This window comes from Madurella fahalii, assembly GCF_045866475.1.
Source record: "Madurella fahalii IFM 68171 DNA, scaffold_3, whole genome shotgun sequence".
Taxonomy (NCBI): Eukaryota; Fungi; Ascomycota; class Sordariomycetes; order Sordariales; genus Madurella; species Madurella fahalii.
This window is the reverse complement of record NW_027263973.1, coordinates 4,853,064-4,871,264: the sequence shown is the minus strand read 5'-3', so window position 1 is coordinate 4,871,264 and position 18,201 is coordinate 4,853,064. Positions and strand designations below refer to the sequence as shown.

The 18,201-nt window shown below is 56.7% G+C and overlaps 3 protein-coding genes across 3 annotated transcripts; 2 read left to right on the top strand and 1 right to left on the bottom strand.

Moving 5' to 3' along the window:
- Positions 1 to 421: 421 nt before the first annotated feature.
- On the top strand, positions 422 to 1,952 carry MFIFM68171_06801 (uncharacterized protein; the record flags this gene model as incomplete). Its single annotated transcript, XM_071062221.1, has 2 exons — positions 422 to 1,650; positions 1,712 to 1,952. 2 exons carry the CDS (start codon positions 422 to 424, stop codon positions 1,950 to 1,952), a joined length of 1,470 nt encoding a protein of 489 aa, XP_070918322.1.
- Positions 1,953 to 4,230: 2,278 nt separating this feature from the next.
- On the bottom strand, positions 4,231 to 10,656 carry FAS1_2 (beta subunit of fatty acid synthetase; the record flags this gene model as incomplete). Its single annotated transcript, XM_071062220.1, has 2 exons — positions 4,231 to 5,399; positions 5,457 to 10,656. 2 exons carry the CDS (start codon positions 10,654 to 10,656, stop codon positions 4,231 to 4,233), a joined length of 6,369 nt encoding a protein of 2,122 aa, XP_070918321.1.
- A 1,848-nt stretch (positions 10,657 to 12,504) lies between these two features.
- FAS1_1 (beta subunit of fatty acid synthetase) lies at positions 12,505 to 18,201 on the top strand (the record flags this gene model as incomplete). The annotated part of the gene is made up of 3 exons (XM_071062219.1): positions 12,505 to 13,027; positions 13,084 to 18,038; positions 18,091 to 18,201. 3 exons carry the CDS (start codon positions 12,505 to 12,507, stop codon positions 18,199 to 18,201), a joined length of 5,589 nt encoding a protein of 1,862 aa, XP_070918320.1.

Genomic DNA, 18,201 nt, shown 5'->3' with positions numbered 1-18,201 from the left:
CCGACCCCAACCTGACATCTGCGGCCCTCGACAACGCAGCTGCCCTGCACTGCAGCCCCGGCAGGACCAGCAGGTCCCAGCAATCCCCGGCACGGCACGCCGGAGCCTTTCCCAGTTCGCCAATCCCTGGGCACTGCCGCCTGACCCGCCACCACGACCGCATCGCCTGTCTTTGCAACAACACACACAGCGCACCCACACATCCGCGCACCCACCCACAGGCACACGCACACACACACGCACACGCACACGCACACGCACACGCACACGCACAAGCACACTCTATAAAACTACATCGGGACCCCCAACACCTCCCCTGGATCGGGATTTCTTCTCCTCCCCACGCAAACACAGATCACACCCTGACCATCCCCCCTCCCACACACACACATCCCCGAGCACCTCGGACACTCAGCCCAAGATGCCTCTCCCATACTCAAGAAGACATACTTCGAGTCAGTCCTCCTCCAGCCACGACTCTCGTAGCCGGAGGAGCAACGACTCATATGGATCGCAGTCCACCGCACCCACGTCACTATACTCCTCCTCCCCCTGCCCCTCAGATCTCAAAGCCTCGCCCTCATCAACATGCAGCCGCGCCGTCCCCATCCCCGTCTCGAGGTACCAGCAGGCCTACGACTCGCGCGACGATGTCAGCCCCGCCACCTCGCTCTATCCGCGCTCATCGGTCGACACGTACGTCTCGACGGCTTCGTCCGAGGATATGGACGCCATGGACCTGGATGAGAACTCGATCGACTACGAGTGCAATGCCATTCCGCCGCTGCCCATCTACCGCCGCGAGGTCGTCGAGCCGAACGTCCGTGCATCGACCCCCCAGGACTTTGCCAAGCTCTTCCCATCGCTCAACCGGTTGACGATTCGCCATGACGAGTTCACCCCCGACGGCAACATGAACTTGCGCATCGACACGGTGGTGACGGGTCGGAGGAGGACGGCCATTCAGCTCTTCCACTTGCGCATGTACGACCTGGCTAGGCGCGAGTTCTCACTGCGGCGGTATTCCCGGGACTCGGGGCGCGAGGTCTGCAACTCCAAGCGCAAGTACACGGAACCTGCCGCGGCTCGGCCCAAGACGCCCGACGACAGGCCGACGCTGAAGCGGTCCGTGTCGGCCGCTATCAAGTCGTTGAGCGGTGGAAAGCCGGTCCTGCGCCGTGCGAAATCGGGTATGGCAGCGCCCGGCCGGCCCAGCACGGGCTACTCGACGTACGACGGCGATGACGAGTTCTTCCACGACGGAAGCAACCTGTCTCGCCTGTCGCTCGACAGTCGCCTGGCGAAGGGCAAGGCCCAGCGGCGGCTGCCGACCAACACCATCAAGCTTGAGTTCAGTAACTACGCCCGCGTCGACGTGGATCGCCGTGGTGGCAAGGGCAACAAGCGCTACGAGTTCGAGTGGTGGGGCCACCGGTACAGCTGGAAGCGCTCCGTCGACAAGCAGCTGGGCCTGGTGTCGTTCCACTTGTTGCGGGACGGCAATGCGAGCGCGCCGGTCGCGCACATTGTCCCCGAGACAAGGTCACCGAGCCAGGTTCTTGCCGACGAGAGCGCGGGCGGATGGGTTCCGCCGTGTTTCATGTGGATTGCGGACGAGACTGTGGTGGACGCCGTTACAGATGTTGCTGAGTACGTGCCCTCCCTCCCGTTTTTTTTTTCTGCTGTAAAACCTACTAACATCCCGTCCTAGCGTCATCATGGCCACGGGACTCATGGCTCTCGTCGACGACTGCATCAAGGAGCGATGGGAGACCAAGAAGGTCCACCGCATCCCGGTGCCATTGACCTCCAAAACCGTCAACTTTGAGAATGTCAGCCCCAAGGCCATCATGCAGCACGTCTTTGGCCGGCGGTACTCAAACGACCACTCGCACCACTCGCCACTCGCGTCAAGTCCGCTGCGGTTCGCGAATCCCATTACGGCCTACTAGGCCGATAAACCACAGAAGAAACACCACCCCCAAACCCCCCGGGTCCGGATTGACCCTGTCGGCAGTCGGCTCGCACACGGGCGCTCTTTTCAGCCAGAGCCACGTGTTGCTGCCCGACCAAAAGGGGAGCCATATCTTTGGGACATCCCCATAGGCTCCTCACCCACACAAAGATAGCGGAGGCCAAAACAGGGAAGCTTTTGCCCTGCTCTGCCATTGCCACCCCCCAGCCTGAGATGGTTCGAAGAGGTGGCTGGCACCTATGGACGTTGACGTGGACTCACTCATCCTTGTCTTGCTCCCTATATTGTCTTTGCCCCCGCTGATCTTTCTTTTCCTTCGCTTCCGACTTATTCGCCGTCGCCTTTTGGTTGTCCTATACCAGGACGATAATTATGCAGATCGCTCGATCCGCTTCGGCTTTGTTTCTACTAAAAAAGCATCTTTTTCTTCTCTATTGTTTCGTTTTCTTTCCAGAAACTTCCATCTCGGCATTTATGATCGACACGACGGCATTCGGACAAGGCGTTTTATTTTTATCTTTATTTTTCTATTATTTTCCAAGATTCTGGGCAAGACAGAAGAGAGTCGCAAGTCACACCAGTTTATTGTTTGGTTGGTTGCTATTTATTTATTACGAGATTGGCAAAAGTGGGCGACTGACAACTCACAATTACTCATCGGTATTGGACTTGATCGGATAGGAGCATTGGTGTGGTGGGCTGTTGAACGGGTTGCATGCATGGCCGGGTGTGTGATGCACGGAGTTTTGAAAGAAAATTTTTTTTATCATTATTATTGTCATTATGACGGCTCATTGCTAATGCAGGTCTGGTGTTAATTGGCCTTGTTTTTTATCTTTTGCTACACTTGTCAAGGTCGGGTTGGACTGCAGCACTGTTTTGTCACTTTGCTTGCGTTTTCAGGGGCAACTGCTGTGTGTGGTGCTGGGATCATCGGACGGGAATTTTCGGAACCATTATTCATGGATGGGATCTTGATGAAACTTATGGTGGATGGATGGACGGACTTAGTATGATCGGGGATACTCTGGTGGAAGGTTGACACAAGATGTAGTTGCACGGGGGGGTTGCACGCAGCGAGCAGTTTTGCTCTACTTTTACTCTACTACTACCCAGCTCATGCTCCTCTTGTCCACCTTCCCGGTTGTATGACCGGGAGTAGGATGAAGGGACATAGCGTCACAGGACTTTTAACAATTCGATCTCCTTTGTCAGTCATTTTTCAGCTCTTTGGAGTGCTTTCGGTGGTCTCGAGATGCTTGTCAAAGGCCAGTGAAGAAGGAATGCTCGCTTAACAGAATTATGTTGTGTTCTCTGTCAAAGTTCCCCGTATCGGGTATGGGAGCCCGAGGGGTCCACTAGGGCGGTGATACCGAGGAGACACTGGACAGCCAGTATCACTGGTGTGACGAAGGGCATGGGCACGTCTCGGTTCTTGGTGGCACATGAGATGGATTCGTGCGTGCGTGGGTGTGTGTGTGTGTGTGTATGTTGTGTCAGTACGGGGGCAAAAGCGTTATATAATAGTAATTATAATATGTACATGTACTCCAAGTCCCGCCACAGCATATAGAACAAGCATGTGTACCCCCTCTTTGACAGTCAGACTCTTATCACCTAATTGTTCTGTAGGACTAGCTAACCCACCTACCCCAACGGTAACTAGGCAAGGGAAACCTCATTTCTCCTACAGGGTTTTTTTTGTTGTAATACGGAGACATACCGGAGAATGGAGTAGGTGGGACGAAGACGGCAGAATGAGCAACTTCAAGAAGTGTCGCTCGGATGTGTGGATGCTGCTCCTTCATAGAAGGTCACAGCTGTGTTCCGACTTTGACAGACAAATCAAGAATTTGCGAGAAGGAGGAAGGCCAATGGGTACATAGACATACTGTATCATGGAACATCCGCTGCAGAAGAACTCACGAGCCTGTTGGTATTGACATCATGCGATCTGATCCCGGAGTATACCTAGGCCACTTTGGCATTTCCCCGGCGTAACCTCAACGCCCATAGCAGAACTCACTTTTCACTTTACAGCGAGCGGCCGAGACCAACAAACATCAGTCGCTCACGCCGTCACCAGCTGCGCACAACAAAACAAATGCAGTTGCCAATCATATCTATCGTCTAGAGTCCGGCATCCGCCACATGCAAAATATATACACACACATTAAAACATGTCATAACGAGCAATCGCTTTCATCCAACTGAGCGGTCCAACATGAGTCGTAAATTCTACCGAGCATGCCCCATTACGCCGCTTCCGTCCCATTGGCTTCAACTCCGTTGGCGTCACCATTCACACCGTTGATACCGTTCGTGCCGTTGACGCCATTAGTGCCATTAGCCACGGCAGCAGATAGCGCGCTGCCGTCGTCCTGGTACTTCTCCCAGTTGGCCAAAACATGCCCGATCTTGGGTGAGTTGGTCAGGCGGTAAACATCCTCAAAGTACTCCTTGGTCAGCGCGAACGGCCGAGCCGTCACGTTGGGAATGTATTTGCCAATCAACTTGGCAGGGTCGATCGTCGTCTTGTTGATCTTTTTGAGCAGGAAGCTCCTGAAAGGCTTGACACCAGAGCGCAGAAAGGTCGAGTGGAAAGGCACATCGATGCCCCTCAGGGGGATGGTGGCGAATCCACGTTGCAACTCCAGAGGCTGAGGCTTGGCCTCCGTCTCGGCGGCGCACGCCTTGATGATTTCGACGAGCTTCTCCTTGACCGTCTCGGGCTGGTACTCCTTGCGCATCTGCTCAATGTCGATCTTCATGGCCTTGAGGTAGTTGGTGACGCCGGTCAAGGTGTCGAGGGCACGGAGATCGCCAGCGCAGACGTACTGCATATTGGCAATATTGAAGTTGACAATCTCCAGCAGCCAGCCCGTCGTCTCAGCGACAGCGCTGACAACGAAGCGTAGCGCCTCTTCGTTAAAGGTCTTGTTGATCCGGCTGGGGTTGACGGCGCACATGCTGTAGTTGGAACGGCCGGAAGCGTCACGCTCAACGGCGACCTGCATGGTCAACCCACGGTAGAAGACGACCGACACGAGAGACTCGATCGGCATAACATCGGCAAGGGCAGCTAGAGCCGAGTATTCGCCAAGAGAGTGACCGGCGAAGGTGCTATCCCGCGGTACGAGTCCCTTGGACTTCATATCCTCGAAGCTTGCCTTCTCCATCAGGGTTAGGGCAGGCTGCGTGAACTGGGTTGCCGAGAGGAGACCGCTTGGCGAGCGGTACGTGTATGACATTGTCTTCTCGTTGATCTCTTTGAAGATGCGTTCTGACTTGATCGAGCCGTCAGCGGCCACCGTCTCGAAAGTCATGGCCATGTAGTTTTGGCGGATGGCCTTGCCACGAGGACCGCCAAAGTGAATGGTCAGCTCCTTCGGGTTGTTCCTGACGATGTTTGTGATCGCAAAGCCTAAAGCCATATTAGCACAGAATGAACAGTGCAACTCGTAGTGCACGGGGCACTTACCGTAAGTGTCCATCAGATACTTGTCTGCGCGATCCCAGACATCCTTAGCGACCGCGCTGCTGGCATAGAGGTCCATGCCCATGCCTTGCTCCTGAGAGCCTTGGCCGGTGAAGACGTACGCGGTGACGGGCTGCTCGATTTCCGCCTCACCGAGAAGAACCTTCTCCTCCGTCTCCTTGTTGCTGGCCTCGACCTTGATGATCTTACGGCCGGCCACCATGCCAACGTGCTGCAGCTTCACGTTAAGGTCATCGTTGGGAAGGACCATACCGGTGAGCGAGGCGTGGAAACTTCGGACGCGGCCGATCTTGTTCTCTGCGGCCCAGGTCTCTACCAGACTCCGCACGGCAGCGCTTGAGTACATGCCGTGCGTGATGGTGCCGGGAAGGTTGGCATAGGCCGCAAACACGCGCGAGACGTGGATGGGGTTGTAATCGCCAGAGACCCGGGCATAGGTCTCGTTGGAAGCGGGTGCACGAAGCTGGAGAGGAGTCTTGCCGCTGAGAGGAATGGGATTCTCGAAGTTGATGGGCTGCTCAATTGACGAGCCGTGGCGCTGGAGATAGTCAATGACCGGGTTTCCATGCGACTCGCCGGCCTCGTAATCAACAGTGGCGACCTGGATGATCTCCTTTGTAGGAAGTTCGACAAGGACCTGGCCCCGCGTCTCGACGTGGCTGAAGACGGTCCTGTTCTTGAACCGAACCAGGCTCTGCAGACGAAAGGTCAATGTCTGGCCGAGCAGCTCGACCTCGGGGGTAGCGAGGTCGTCGAGAACAAACCACTGCTTGGAGCGCAGAACGGCGACATCTTTGGTCGTGGCGAGGTGGACTTGCATAGGTGTCTCAACCTTGCGCTGGAATGTGTTCTCGAAGTCGGTGTAGACTCCGCGGTATAGGAATTGCGAGGTGACCTCCATAACAGGCTCGCCATCGCGGGTAATGGTGCCGCAAACCTCGACCATCTTGCCGGATTCCTGATTGATAACGGCGTTGATCTGGGCCGTGGTGTGGACCTCATCGCCCTTCTTCAGAGGCTCGGCACCAGGCATCATGCGGAACTCATTGGACAAATGGACAAGCTTGAGGAGGTCACCGTCGATAGTGCGCGGGAAGATTGGCTTTGTGATGGCCTTCCAACCGACAACAATGGCAAAGTCCATAGGCGCATACATGATCTTCTCCGGGCGGTCGACGAATGCCTCGCCCGTGTTGCCGACAGCATGAACGAACTCGTTGATCGCCTCGCTGGTGATGGTGGTCTTGCCACCATCGAACTTGCTGGCGACAGGAGCATCGAGATCGAGTTCATCATCGCCGAACCACGCGCGCCAGTAAAACTCCTTGATCCGATCATTGCGGCCATCCATGATCTCGTGGATGGGCGCGTAGCCAGCCTCGGGCCGGTATGTGAAGCGGAGCGGGAGAGCAACAGGCTTGCCAAGAGCAGTTGTGTCCTTGATCATATTGACCACAATCTCGTTCTCACCGACAAGCTTAACCTCGATCACATCGACGTAGCGGTTGTGCCGCGGTTGTTCCCTGACCATGATCACCGTCTGGGCGGGGTCGTTCGGGTTGCTGATTTCGACAAACAGGCCCCGAGTGGGCGCAAAGATCTGTTTCATCGGGTTGGTTTGGTACTTTTGGCCTTGTACAATGACTTCCGACTGGAGTAGCGCGTAGCGCCAGTTCCGATTCGAGCCAGCTAGAAGCGAGATCCACGAATCAAGTGACGGGAGCTGGGCCGAAGGAGATGGAGACAGACGGTATGTGTTCTTGTTCGCGTCAATGGAGACGGTCAGGCCTTCGGCATCCAACGGAATCTCGCTGTCAATGAGCTTTCCACCAAAGTACTCGATGGTGGGAATCTTCGAGGCATCGCCGCCATACAAGTCTCGGGTTAAACCCTCGATGTGGCCATGGTGAATACCGTCAAGGATGTCCTTGATGGGTTCGTCAACCTTGGTTGAGTGCTTGGCGGCCATGGGCCCCTGGAGAATGCAGGTTCTGCCCACGTCTTTGTCGATGACGGCCGCAAGATCCTCCGATTGCCACAGGGAATCCTTCTTGAAGAAGAATTCGAAGTTCTCGTCGAGCGCAGGGACGAACGTCACGGGTTTCTGCCCACGTCGTTGGCAGAGCAGCAGGAAATGTTGCACATCTTGTGCATTGATGAGCTGCGTCTCAGCCTCGGGGTAGTGAGACAGGATGCGCTCGACGGCGGAGTATGGCTCGTCGAGGTCAGCATAGCTTTGAAGGTGGGACGGCTGGCCAGGAGCCGTGGTAAAGCGCTCCTCAACACGGTGGATAAAGTCGCCTGTGAGTTTGGCGAAAGAGGGGTCAATCCATCGCGCCTCGTCCTTGACGTAGAGGAGCGCAACCATCCGCCGGACAACTTCACCATAGGTCATGTCCTCGAGATCCACGGCCTTGCCTTCCTTGTTCTGACCGAACCAGACCTTCTGGAAGTCGGCGTTAAGCTTCTTGATGATGTAGTCGCGGTTCTTCTTCAGCTCAGGCACACGCTTCTCCTTTGGCAGGCTGAAGATCTTTTGGTCCATCTCGGCCCAGAAGAGGACACCGCGCGTAGCAAGCTTATGAATCGGCTCGCCCATCTCGGATCTGACAGTGATGACACCCCCCGCAGGTCCTTTGTAGGTCTTCTCCCATTCGCTGTCATCGAGGCCCGGAGCATCGACAATGGCCTGTTTGGCGGCCTTGCTCGTGTGGGCTTCCTTGGCAACCATCATGCGGCTGCCAAACAAACAACCGTCATAGGGCATCGGGGGATAGCCATACTTGGTAGACCACGCACCAGTGAGATAAGGATACGTGTCGTCGGCGCCTCCAAACCCGCTACCAGCGACCAGAATGATGTTCTCTTGCCGCCGGATGCGGCCATACATGGCGAGAATGGGGGCGTGGAAGTCCTCGAAAGAGTGATGGCCGCCTCCTCGGCCACCAGTCCATTGCAGGATAACCGGGAAGCTCGGGTTGGCTTTGGCGATGTTGATGACAGCCTGGATGGCTTCGCTCGAGCCGGGCTTGAAAGAGATGTGCTTCAGACCTAGCGTCTCGATGTACTCCTGAGCAACCTCGATCGACGGCACGCCGGCGCCGATGGTCAGACCTTCGATTGGCACACCCTCCGCCCTGAGCCTGCCCAGAAGCGGGATCTGCCACCCCATGGCACGCGGGTTGACGTAGATGAGGTTGACGCTGATGCCGCGGCCAGGCGGAATCGCCTTCTCAATCTTGGAGATGGCTGCAGTCATTGTCTTTGCGTTGTAGTAACCGCCGCCTGCGAGCTCGATCTGGTAGCCAGCGTTCATGGTCGCCGCCACGAAGTCCCAGGGCACTGTGGCAGGCGTCATGCCGGCGACCAGGAGGGGCGGCAGGCCGAGAAGTCGGCTCATCTTGGTATCAACGTAAGTACGGCCGCTGGAGGTCTTCACGAGCCTCGGACCATATTCCTTGACCCAGTCAACGGCATACTTGACTGCATGCTCCTCGTCGCGGTCGAACAGCTCCGACTTGTAGCCAACTTCGGGCACTGTGCCGCTCACTGTTCCCGCGAGGATGACGCGGACACCGGTGCCATCCTTGTTTCTGCTGGTCAGGACACCAAGACCCGAGATGCCTCCCGGGCCAAAATCGAGAATGTGTGTAGCACCGGGAAAGACGGTGGCTTTCTCCCAGTTCACAGGATCACTCGTGATCATGCGGACCAAGGCAGGGACGATGTTTCCGGTCACTTCTTCCCGGATGTCCTTGCCAGTGTTGGTGTCATAGACGGGAATTCCCAGACTCTCGGCGTCGATAGAAATGTCCTTGAGGTCCTCGCCAATCAAGGCCTTGGCCTCTTCGAGGTATTTACTGTGGAAGGGAGCCGTGATGGGCAAGAAGCGGTTCACGAAACGAATCTTCCTTTCAGTAAAGGGAATCCTGGTCTGGTCAATGCCGGTGGCGGCTTTGACCTTCCGGAGCTGCGCGTTAAGACCACACAGAGATCTCGGAGGACCAGCGACGACGAGATTCCGGGGGCTGTTGATGAGAGAGATTGAGATGTGTTGGTCCTCGGGAAGGTACTGGTTGGTCTGGTTGATGTGCTTCTGGACCTCGGCCTGGGGCAGATCGCGGATGCTCAGCATCGGCGTCGGAGTGCCCTCACCGTTGTCGATGGAATCCTGGAGCATGGAGGGTGACATGGAGGTCTTCGGGAACGTCTGCTGACTGCGCGCCCCAATCCAGAACAGGATGGTCAAGGCAGACTTGGCGATATTCTCAAAAGACTCCCACGAGTCAGCAGCCGCCGTAGCGGCAGCAAGAACAACGCCTTGCGAGTGACCTGTTGTGCCACTGATCTTCTCGCGCAGGATGCCGGGGTGGAGACCGAGGGCTTTGCACGCTACCTGGTAGTGCGCGAGCTGCACAAGGCCAATCAAGGGGAAACTGACAGGTGCCGAGATCAAATAGTCGACATCCGGAGTGGCATCCGGATTGTGAAGCCAGTTCATGACATCCAGACCCTTGGGATAGAGCTTCTCTGCGCTGGGGTGACTGGACAAGGTCTGAAGCAACTCGGCCGAAGAGACAATGAGCTCCCCTACAAAGGATGGGTAGGTCTTGTACAGCTCCCGGAGCTCCTCGAAGTACTCTTCAATGTTGCCCTGGCCGCCGAAGATGCTGTAGAGCTTGGCAGCCTCGTCGTCAGCCGCCCGGAACAAGGCCGACTGATGCGCCTTCATGGCTCTGTTCGACGCCGACCGAGCAGCGAAGTAGCTGCGAATTACCTCCAGCTTCTTGGCATCGATGCCGGGAAGCGTAGCAACCAGGGCATGAACATCGTTGCCCCGCAGAAATGCCCTCTCGAACTCATTCAGGACGAGCTTGAGCACCTCCTCGTATGACCCCTGCGCATCGTCCTCGCCCTCAGCCACCTCATTGGCAATATAACCCATATATCTTGCAACGAGCTCCGCAATCGAGGAGGGCTCGTCATCTTGCGCCAGTTCGTCGGTAGGGGCTGGCAGGGTCGCAATGAAACTCTCCTTCAACCGGGACGCGTGGAAGTGGAGGCTAGTGGGTATTAAGAAGGACGTCTCGAGAGAACCGTGGGAAAGAGTAAGCGGGCGCAGCGAGGCCGACGACCTGGGCGTGACGGCGCCCGTCTGCGGGCCTGTTCCGGTGCCGTACATTATGAGAAGGGGTATCTAGAAGTGGTGGTGGCACTTTTGGGTTGAGGTTAGCCGCCTTGTGCTTTCTGATAAGCAGGTAAGTTGGGCAGGAGAGAGCACATACGCACCAGGCACAAGGTCGAGCAGGAAGTCGGGGCAAGAGGAAGCAGCGACTCCAAAGGGTTTTTCGATAACGGGGACAGAAGCGGAGGAGGAGGAGGAGGGGTTCCTGAGGTGGAATGGAACCTGCCCTTGATTTGGGATTTTCTTGTGTGTTCAAGGGGGCTTAACTGCACGTTATGGCAGGGAGATGGGAGAAAGGGCAGGGCAAGGAACGTGGAGAAGCGGCAATGTTTGGACCCTTGGATGCGTCTCCCGGTCGAGGTTGACGGTGTAATCCGGACTGGGGAATGCTACCGGAGAATGGAGGTCGATATGTGATATGTCTCAACACAAAATTAACCGACTCCCAAATGCTATCCGCGGTCGGCGGCGTCCCTCGGCTCGCCAAAAATTTTGGATCTTGTTGGGGAAAGGCACGACGCAGCACCCAGACCCCACCCCTGTCGCCGGACCAAAGAACCCAGAGTGACTTCTGGCGACCCCTATGCAACTGCTTAATGCGTTGTACATACACGTCCGCCCCCTTGGTGGGCCAACCCGAGCATCCGATCCGCAAGCTGCAACCCCACCTGTCAGGAGACAATACCCACACAAACCCAGCCAAAGTACCAATACATGATCCTATAATTGCAGACGTCCCATCAAAACCGCTGGATAAGGCGCGCTTTTCCACGATCTCGGACAGACGGGAGTGGCAATGGCAGATTCACCGGCAAATGCTCGTTCACGCTTGGTGCCAGCGACACTAAGCATTCCATCTGGATTTGTTCGGTTGTTTTTTTTCTTTTCTTGATGGTGGCAACGCCGCGGGTTCTTATGCAACGTAACCGAGCCCAGTTGATCAAAACGGGTGAGCTAGCAACGTGTCCACGCGAGATTAATGCAGTCGATGTGGTCTCTTGGGATTCGTCTTACAGATACTAGAGTGAACCGGGTCGCTGGTAAATCTCAACCCTCAGAAGCGGCGCACTTATCTGGCCAGGGTCTGAGAAGACGCATCTGGACTCGCCAACCCCTCAACGGATGACGACATAAACAACTGCGCGCACCGCAAGGCTCATGGCTCCATGGTGCTAGAGGAGGGCGCAGGGCGTAGGCGAGAAGCCCTACCTAACGAAACCCCTCGGCTCCTCTCGGTCAAGTGCAGTTCGGGAACCGGTTAGGGCCCGAGCACCTCACTTGGAGTGGGAAATCTGGCGTTGAAATTGGAGGTATCGAGACTTTCCGACCCACAGAGCCGAAAGACCTTGGGGTAACACGCGTGCGGGCGCTAAACCGTTTCCGGTTAGTTTATATGTTTGGTTGAGAAGCAGGCCACAAGTTGCGCTTGTCTCGACAGGGGCTGCTGAGCCCAAAACTCATTCAACATTTGCAACGTGACGACGCGGCTAGTTGACAATTTTTTGCCTGTTGCCCCCCTGCTTCGTGGTTAATCAACATCCGCCTCCATCATTCCAGTCCCTTCAGTTCGAGGCTCCTCTCACAGGACACAGAAACCCCTGCCTGGACTTGGGTGCCTCTCCCTCACCGTTTAATCGCAGTTCGGCTGGTGTTCGTCTGGTCTTCCCGACTCTTTTTTCCGACAACACCTTCACCCACCGACTACTACCACCCATCTAATTCAGCGGGAGAGTCCATGTTCTGCCAATTGTTCGTAAAAGATACCCCATAAACTTTTTCCACAACCGCCTTATTTTTCCCTCTCTTCTTTCACGGTCAGGACCAAGTCCTTCAACGGCAGGCAACATGCGTCCCGAAGTCGAGCAGGAGCTTGCCCACACGCTCCTTGTGGAGCTCCTTGCATACCAGTTCGCCTCGCCGGTAAGGTGGATTGAGACGCAAGATGTTTTCCTGGCAGAGCAGACAGCCGAGCGCATTGTCGAAATCGGCCCCGCAGACACGCTGGGTGTGATGGCCAAGAGGACCCTGGCTTCCAAGTATGAAGCATACGACGCCGCCAAGTCAGTCCAGAGACAGATCCTCTGCTACAATAAGGACGCGAAGGAGATCTACTATGACGTTGATCCCGTGGAGGAGGAGCCTGAGCCCGCCGCACCCGAGGCGGGCTCATCGAGTGCTCCCACAGCAGCTCCCGCAGTTGCCGCTCCGGCGGCTGCGGCCCCTCCACCCCCCAGTGCCGGACCTGCTGCACAGGTGCCGGACGCGCCCGTCCAGGCCATCGATATCGTGCGGTCGTTGGTCGCGCAGAAGCTGAAGAAGCCCCTGCAAGACATCCCTCTCAGCAAAGCCATAAAGGACTTGGTTGGCGGTAAGCGCGCACCTCTGTGGCCTCTCTCGGAATGATGCTAATCGCAGCCTTCACAGGCAAATCGACGCTCCAAAACGAGATTCTCGGGGATCTGGGCAAGGAGTTTGGCTCAACACCCGAGAAGCCCGAGGACACACCGCTCGACGAACTTGGCGCAGCGATGCAAGCCACATTTGACGGGAATCTCGGCAAGACCTCGCAAGGTCTCATTGCTCGTCTGATTTCATCCAAGATGCCCGGTGGCTTCAATATCACAACAGCAAGGAAATACCTCGAGACGAGGTGGGGTCTGGGCTCTGGAAGGCAGGACGGCGTGCTCCTGCTTGCCATCACTATGGAACCGCCCGCGCGTCTCGGGTCCGAGGCAGATGCAAAAGCTTTCCTCGACGATGTCTCTCAGAAATACGCGTCTACTGCTGGCATCAGCTTGTCCACTGCCGCTGCGGCCGGCCCGGCTGCCGGCGCTGGCGGCGGCATGATGATGGACCCCGCCGCCATCGAGGCCCTGACAAGCGACCAGAAAGCTTTGTTCAAGCAACAGCTGGAGCTTATCGCACGGTACCTCAAGGTGGACATCCGTGCCGGAGACAAGGCTTTCCAGGCCTCGCAGGAATCGTCCAAGGTCCTCCAGTCTCAACTTGACTTGTGGATGGCCGAGCATGGCGATTTCTACGCTTCCGGGATTGAGCCGGTCTTCAGCTCGCTGAAAGCCCGTGTCTACGACTCCTCGTGGAACTGGGTTCGCCAGGACGCGCTGAGCATGTACTACGACATCATCTTCGGCAGACTGAAGGCTGTTGATCGCGAAATCGTGAGCCAGTGCATCCGCATTATGAACCGGTCCAACCCGACGCTTCTCGAGTTCATGCAGTACCACATCGACAACTGCCCGACCGAACGCGGAGAGACATACCAGCTCGCCAAGGAGCTCGGTGCGCAGCTTATTCAGAACTGCAAAGATGTCCTCACGGCCGATCCTGTGTACAAGGACGTCGCCGTTCCTACCGGCCCCCGGACCACCATTGACGCCCGCGGTAATCTGAAGTTCGAGGAGGTTCCGCGTGCCAGCTGCCGTAAGCTGGAGCACTACGTGCAACAGATGGCCGAGGGCGGCAAGATCTCGGAATACGGCAACAGAACCAAGGTCCAGAATGATCTGTCGAAGATTTACAAGTTGATCAAGCAGCAGTACAAGCTTCCCAAGACGTCGCAGCTTGAGATCAAGACCTTGTATGGCGAGATTATCCGGTCACTCGCCATGAACGAAAGTCAGATCATTCCCAAGGAGAACGGCAAGAGCAACGGCGTCCTCAAGAAAGGCAAGCCCAAGGGGAAGACTGAGGCCATTCCGTTCCTGCACCTCCGCAAGAAGACGCAGCATGGCTGGGACTACAGCAAGAGGCTCACCAGCATGTACCTCGACTGCCTCGAACAAGCTGCCAAGGACGGAGTCACGTTTGCTGGCAAATATGTGCTCATGACGGGCGCCGGTGCTGGCTCGATCGGTGCCGAGGTCCTCCAAGGCCTTATCAGCGGCGGAGCCAAGGTCATTGTTACCACAAGCCGCTTCTCCCGCGAGGTCACTGAATACTACCAGTCCATGTATGCCCGGTATGGCTCGCGCGGCTCCCAGCTCGTGGTCGTGCCTTTCAACCAGGGCAGCGTCCAAGACATCAACGCCTTGATCGACTACATCTACGACCCCAAAAACGGCCTTGGCTGGGATCTCGATTACATTGTCCCCTTCGCTGCCATTTCCGAGCAGGGTCGCCAGATTGATGGAATTGACTCAAAGTCTGAGCTCGCCCATCGCATCATGCTGACCAACCTCATCCGTCTCCTTGGCAATGTCAAGACGCAGAAGGCCACCCGCGGTTTTGAGACGCGTCCCGCCCAGGTCATTCTCCCGCTCTCGCCCAATCACGGAACATTTGGCAGCGACGGTCTGTACTCCGAGTCCAAGCTTGGACTCGAAACCCTCTTCAACCGGTGGTACGCTGAGGACTGGGCCAACTACTTGACCATCTGCGGTGCCATCATCGGCTGGACTCGTGGCACGGGGCTCATGTCCGGCAACAACATCGTGGCCGAGGCCGTGGAAAGCTTTGGCGTCCGCACCTTCTCGCAACAGGAGATGGCCTTCAACCTACTCGGCCTGATGTCCCCGACCATTGTCGACATCTGCCAGAATGAACCTGTCTTTGCCGACCTGAATGGCGGCCTCCAGTTCATCACCAACCTCAATGAGACCATGACCAAGGAGCGCAAGTCCCTGACCGAGACCAGCGAGATCCGTCGGGCTGTTACCAAGGAGACTGCCGCAGAGAACAAGATTGTCAATGGCGAGGACTCGGAAGCACTTTATAAGAAGAAGGTTATCGAGCCCCGTGCCAACATCAAATTCGATTTCCCTCCGCTCCCAGAGTGGAAGTCAGAGATCGCTCCCCTCAACGAGAACCTCAAGGGCATGGTCGACCTTGAAAAGGTGGTTGTCGTCACGGGTTTCGCCGAAGTCGGCCCTTGGGGTAACTCGAGGACGAGATGGGAGATGGAGGCGTACGGCGAGTTCTCGCTCGAAGGCTGTATCGAAATGGCTTGGATCATGGGCCTTATCAAGAACCACAACGGGCCCATCAAAGGCAAGCCCTACTCTGGTTGGGTGGATGCCAAGACTGGCGAGCCCGTCGACGACAAGGACATCAAGCCCAAATACGAGAAGTACATCCTGGAGCATTCCGGTATTCGTCTGATTGAGCCCGAACTCTTTGATGGCTACGACCCGAACAAGAAGCAGCTGCTTCACGAGGTCGTCATTCAGGAGGATCTTGATCCCTTCCAGGCCTCCAAAGACACGGCTGAAGAGTTCAAGCGCGAGCACGGCGACAAGGTGGAGATTTTCGAGATTCCGGATACTGGCGAGTACACTGTCCGTATGAAGAAGGGCGCGTCTCTGTGGATACCGAAGGCCTTGCGGTTCGACCGTCTCGTTGCTGGCCAGATTCCGACCGGTTGGGACGCCAAACGCTATGGTATCCCCGACGACATCATTTCCCAGGTCGACCCCGTGGCCCTGTACGTCCTTGTCTCGACGGTCGAGGCTCTTCTGTCAGCCGGTGTCACCGATCCGTACGAGTTCTACAAGTATGTGCACGTTTCAGAAGTGGGCAACTGCGTGGGCTCCGGTATGGGTGGCACGGCAGCTCTCCGCGGCATGCACCGCGACCGCTTCCTGGACAAGCCGCTCCAGAACGACATTTTGCAAGAATCCTTCATCAACACTATGGCTGCTTGGGTGAACATGCTGCTGCTTTCGTCGTCTGGTCCCATCAAGACGCCGGTCGCTGCTTGCGCGACCGCCGTCGAGTCCCTCGACGTTGGTTATGAGACCATTATGGAGGGCAAGGCACGTGTCTGCCTTGTCGGTGGTTTCGATGATTTTGGCGAGGAGGGCTCTTATGAGTTCGCCAATATGAAGGCGACCAGCAACACCGTCGACGAGTTCGCGCACGGCCGGACGCCCAAAGAGATGTCCAGGCCCACCACCACTACCAGAAACGGCTTCATGGAGTCGCAGGGCTGTGGTATCCAGGTCATCATGACTGCCAAACTCGCTTTGGATATGGGTGTCCCGATCTACGGCATCCTCGCGCTCACCACGACGGCTTCGGATAAGATCGGGCGTTCAGTCCCTGCTCCAGGTCAGGGCGTGCTCACGACTGCTCGGGAGCACAGCGGCAAGTTCGCGTCGCCGCTCCTTGACATCAAGTACAGGCGGAGGCAGATCGAGCGCCGCACCAAGCAGATCCAGGATGACAAGGAGGCCGAGCTCCAGTACCTGGCTGACGAGGCTGAGGCACTCAGGGCTGAGGGTCGGTCGCAGACGGAGATCGAGGAGTACGTGGCGAACCGCGCGAAGCACGTCGAGAAGGAGGCAGAGAGGCAGACCAAGGAAGTCTTGCGCAGCTACGGCAACAACTTTTGGAAGAGTGACCCGAGCATCGCTCCCCTCCGCGGCGCGCTGGCTACATGGGGTCTCACCATTGACGACCTTGATGTGGCCTCCTTCCACGGAACGTCGACTAAGGCCAACGACAAGAACGAGTCGTCGGTCATCTGCCAACAACTGGCGCATCTTGGCCGTAAGAAGGGCAACGCCGTCCTGGGTATCTTCCAGAAGTATCTTACTGGCCACCCCAAGGGTGCCGCCGGTGCCTGGATGATGAACGGCTGCTTACAGGTGCTCAATACCGGCCTCGTCCCTGGCAACCGCAACGCCGACAACGTCGACCAGGTGATGGAGCAGTTCGACTACATTGTGTATCCGAGCCGCAGCCTCCAGACGGACGGCGTAAAAGCATTCTCGGTCACGTCGTTTGGTTTCGGCCAGAAGGGTGCTCAAGCCATCGGTGTCCACCCCAAGTATCTGTTCGCCACGCTCGATGAGCAGACCTTCAATGAGTATCGCATCAAGGTCGAGGCTCGACAGAAGAAGGCATACCGCTACTTCCACAATGGCATGATCAAGAACACTCTGTTCGTCGCCAAGGACAAGTCGCCGTACACAGATGAGCAGCTCAGCTCAGTCCTCTTGAATCCTGATGCTCGGGTCACAGAGGATAAGAAAACCGGGCAGCTCACATTCCCGTCCAACTTCATGAAGTTATCGGAGAAGACTCAGACTGTCGCGGAGCGCAAGGCGACATTGGAGTCTGTGGTCAACCGCGAGGCTCGACGGTTGGAGAACATGAACACGCGGGTCGGCTTTGATGTCGAGGATATTGCTTCCATTAACGCCGACAATGACACGTTCCTGGAGCGCAACTTCACCGAGGCCGAGATGAAGTACTGTCTGGCATCAGCCACGGGTCGGTCGCCGCAAAAGGCCTTTGCCGGGCGGTGGACCGCCAAGGAGGCCGTCTTCAAGGCGCTGGGTGTTGCGAGCCAAGGAGCAGGCGCAGCATTGAAGGACATTGAGATTTCAACAGACGAGAACGGCGCGCCTACAGTCACGGTATGTTTTCTGGGCCCAGGTGGTTTGAGTAACAGTTGCTAACACCTCGCAGCTGCACGGTGCAGCCCTAGAGGCCGCGAACAAGGCGGGCGTCAAGAAGGTCAACGTGTCGATTTCGTATACGGACAGCCATGCCGCCGCCATAGCCACGGCGGTGTTGTGA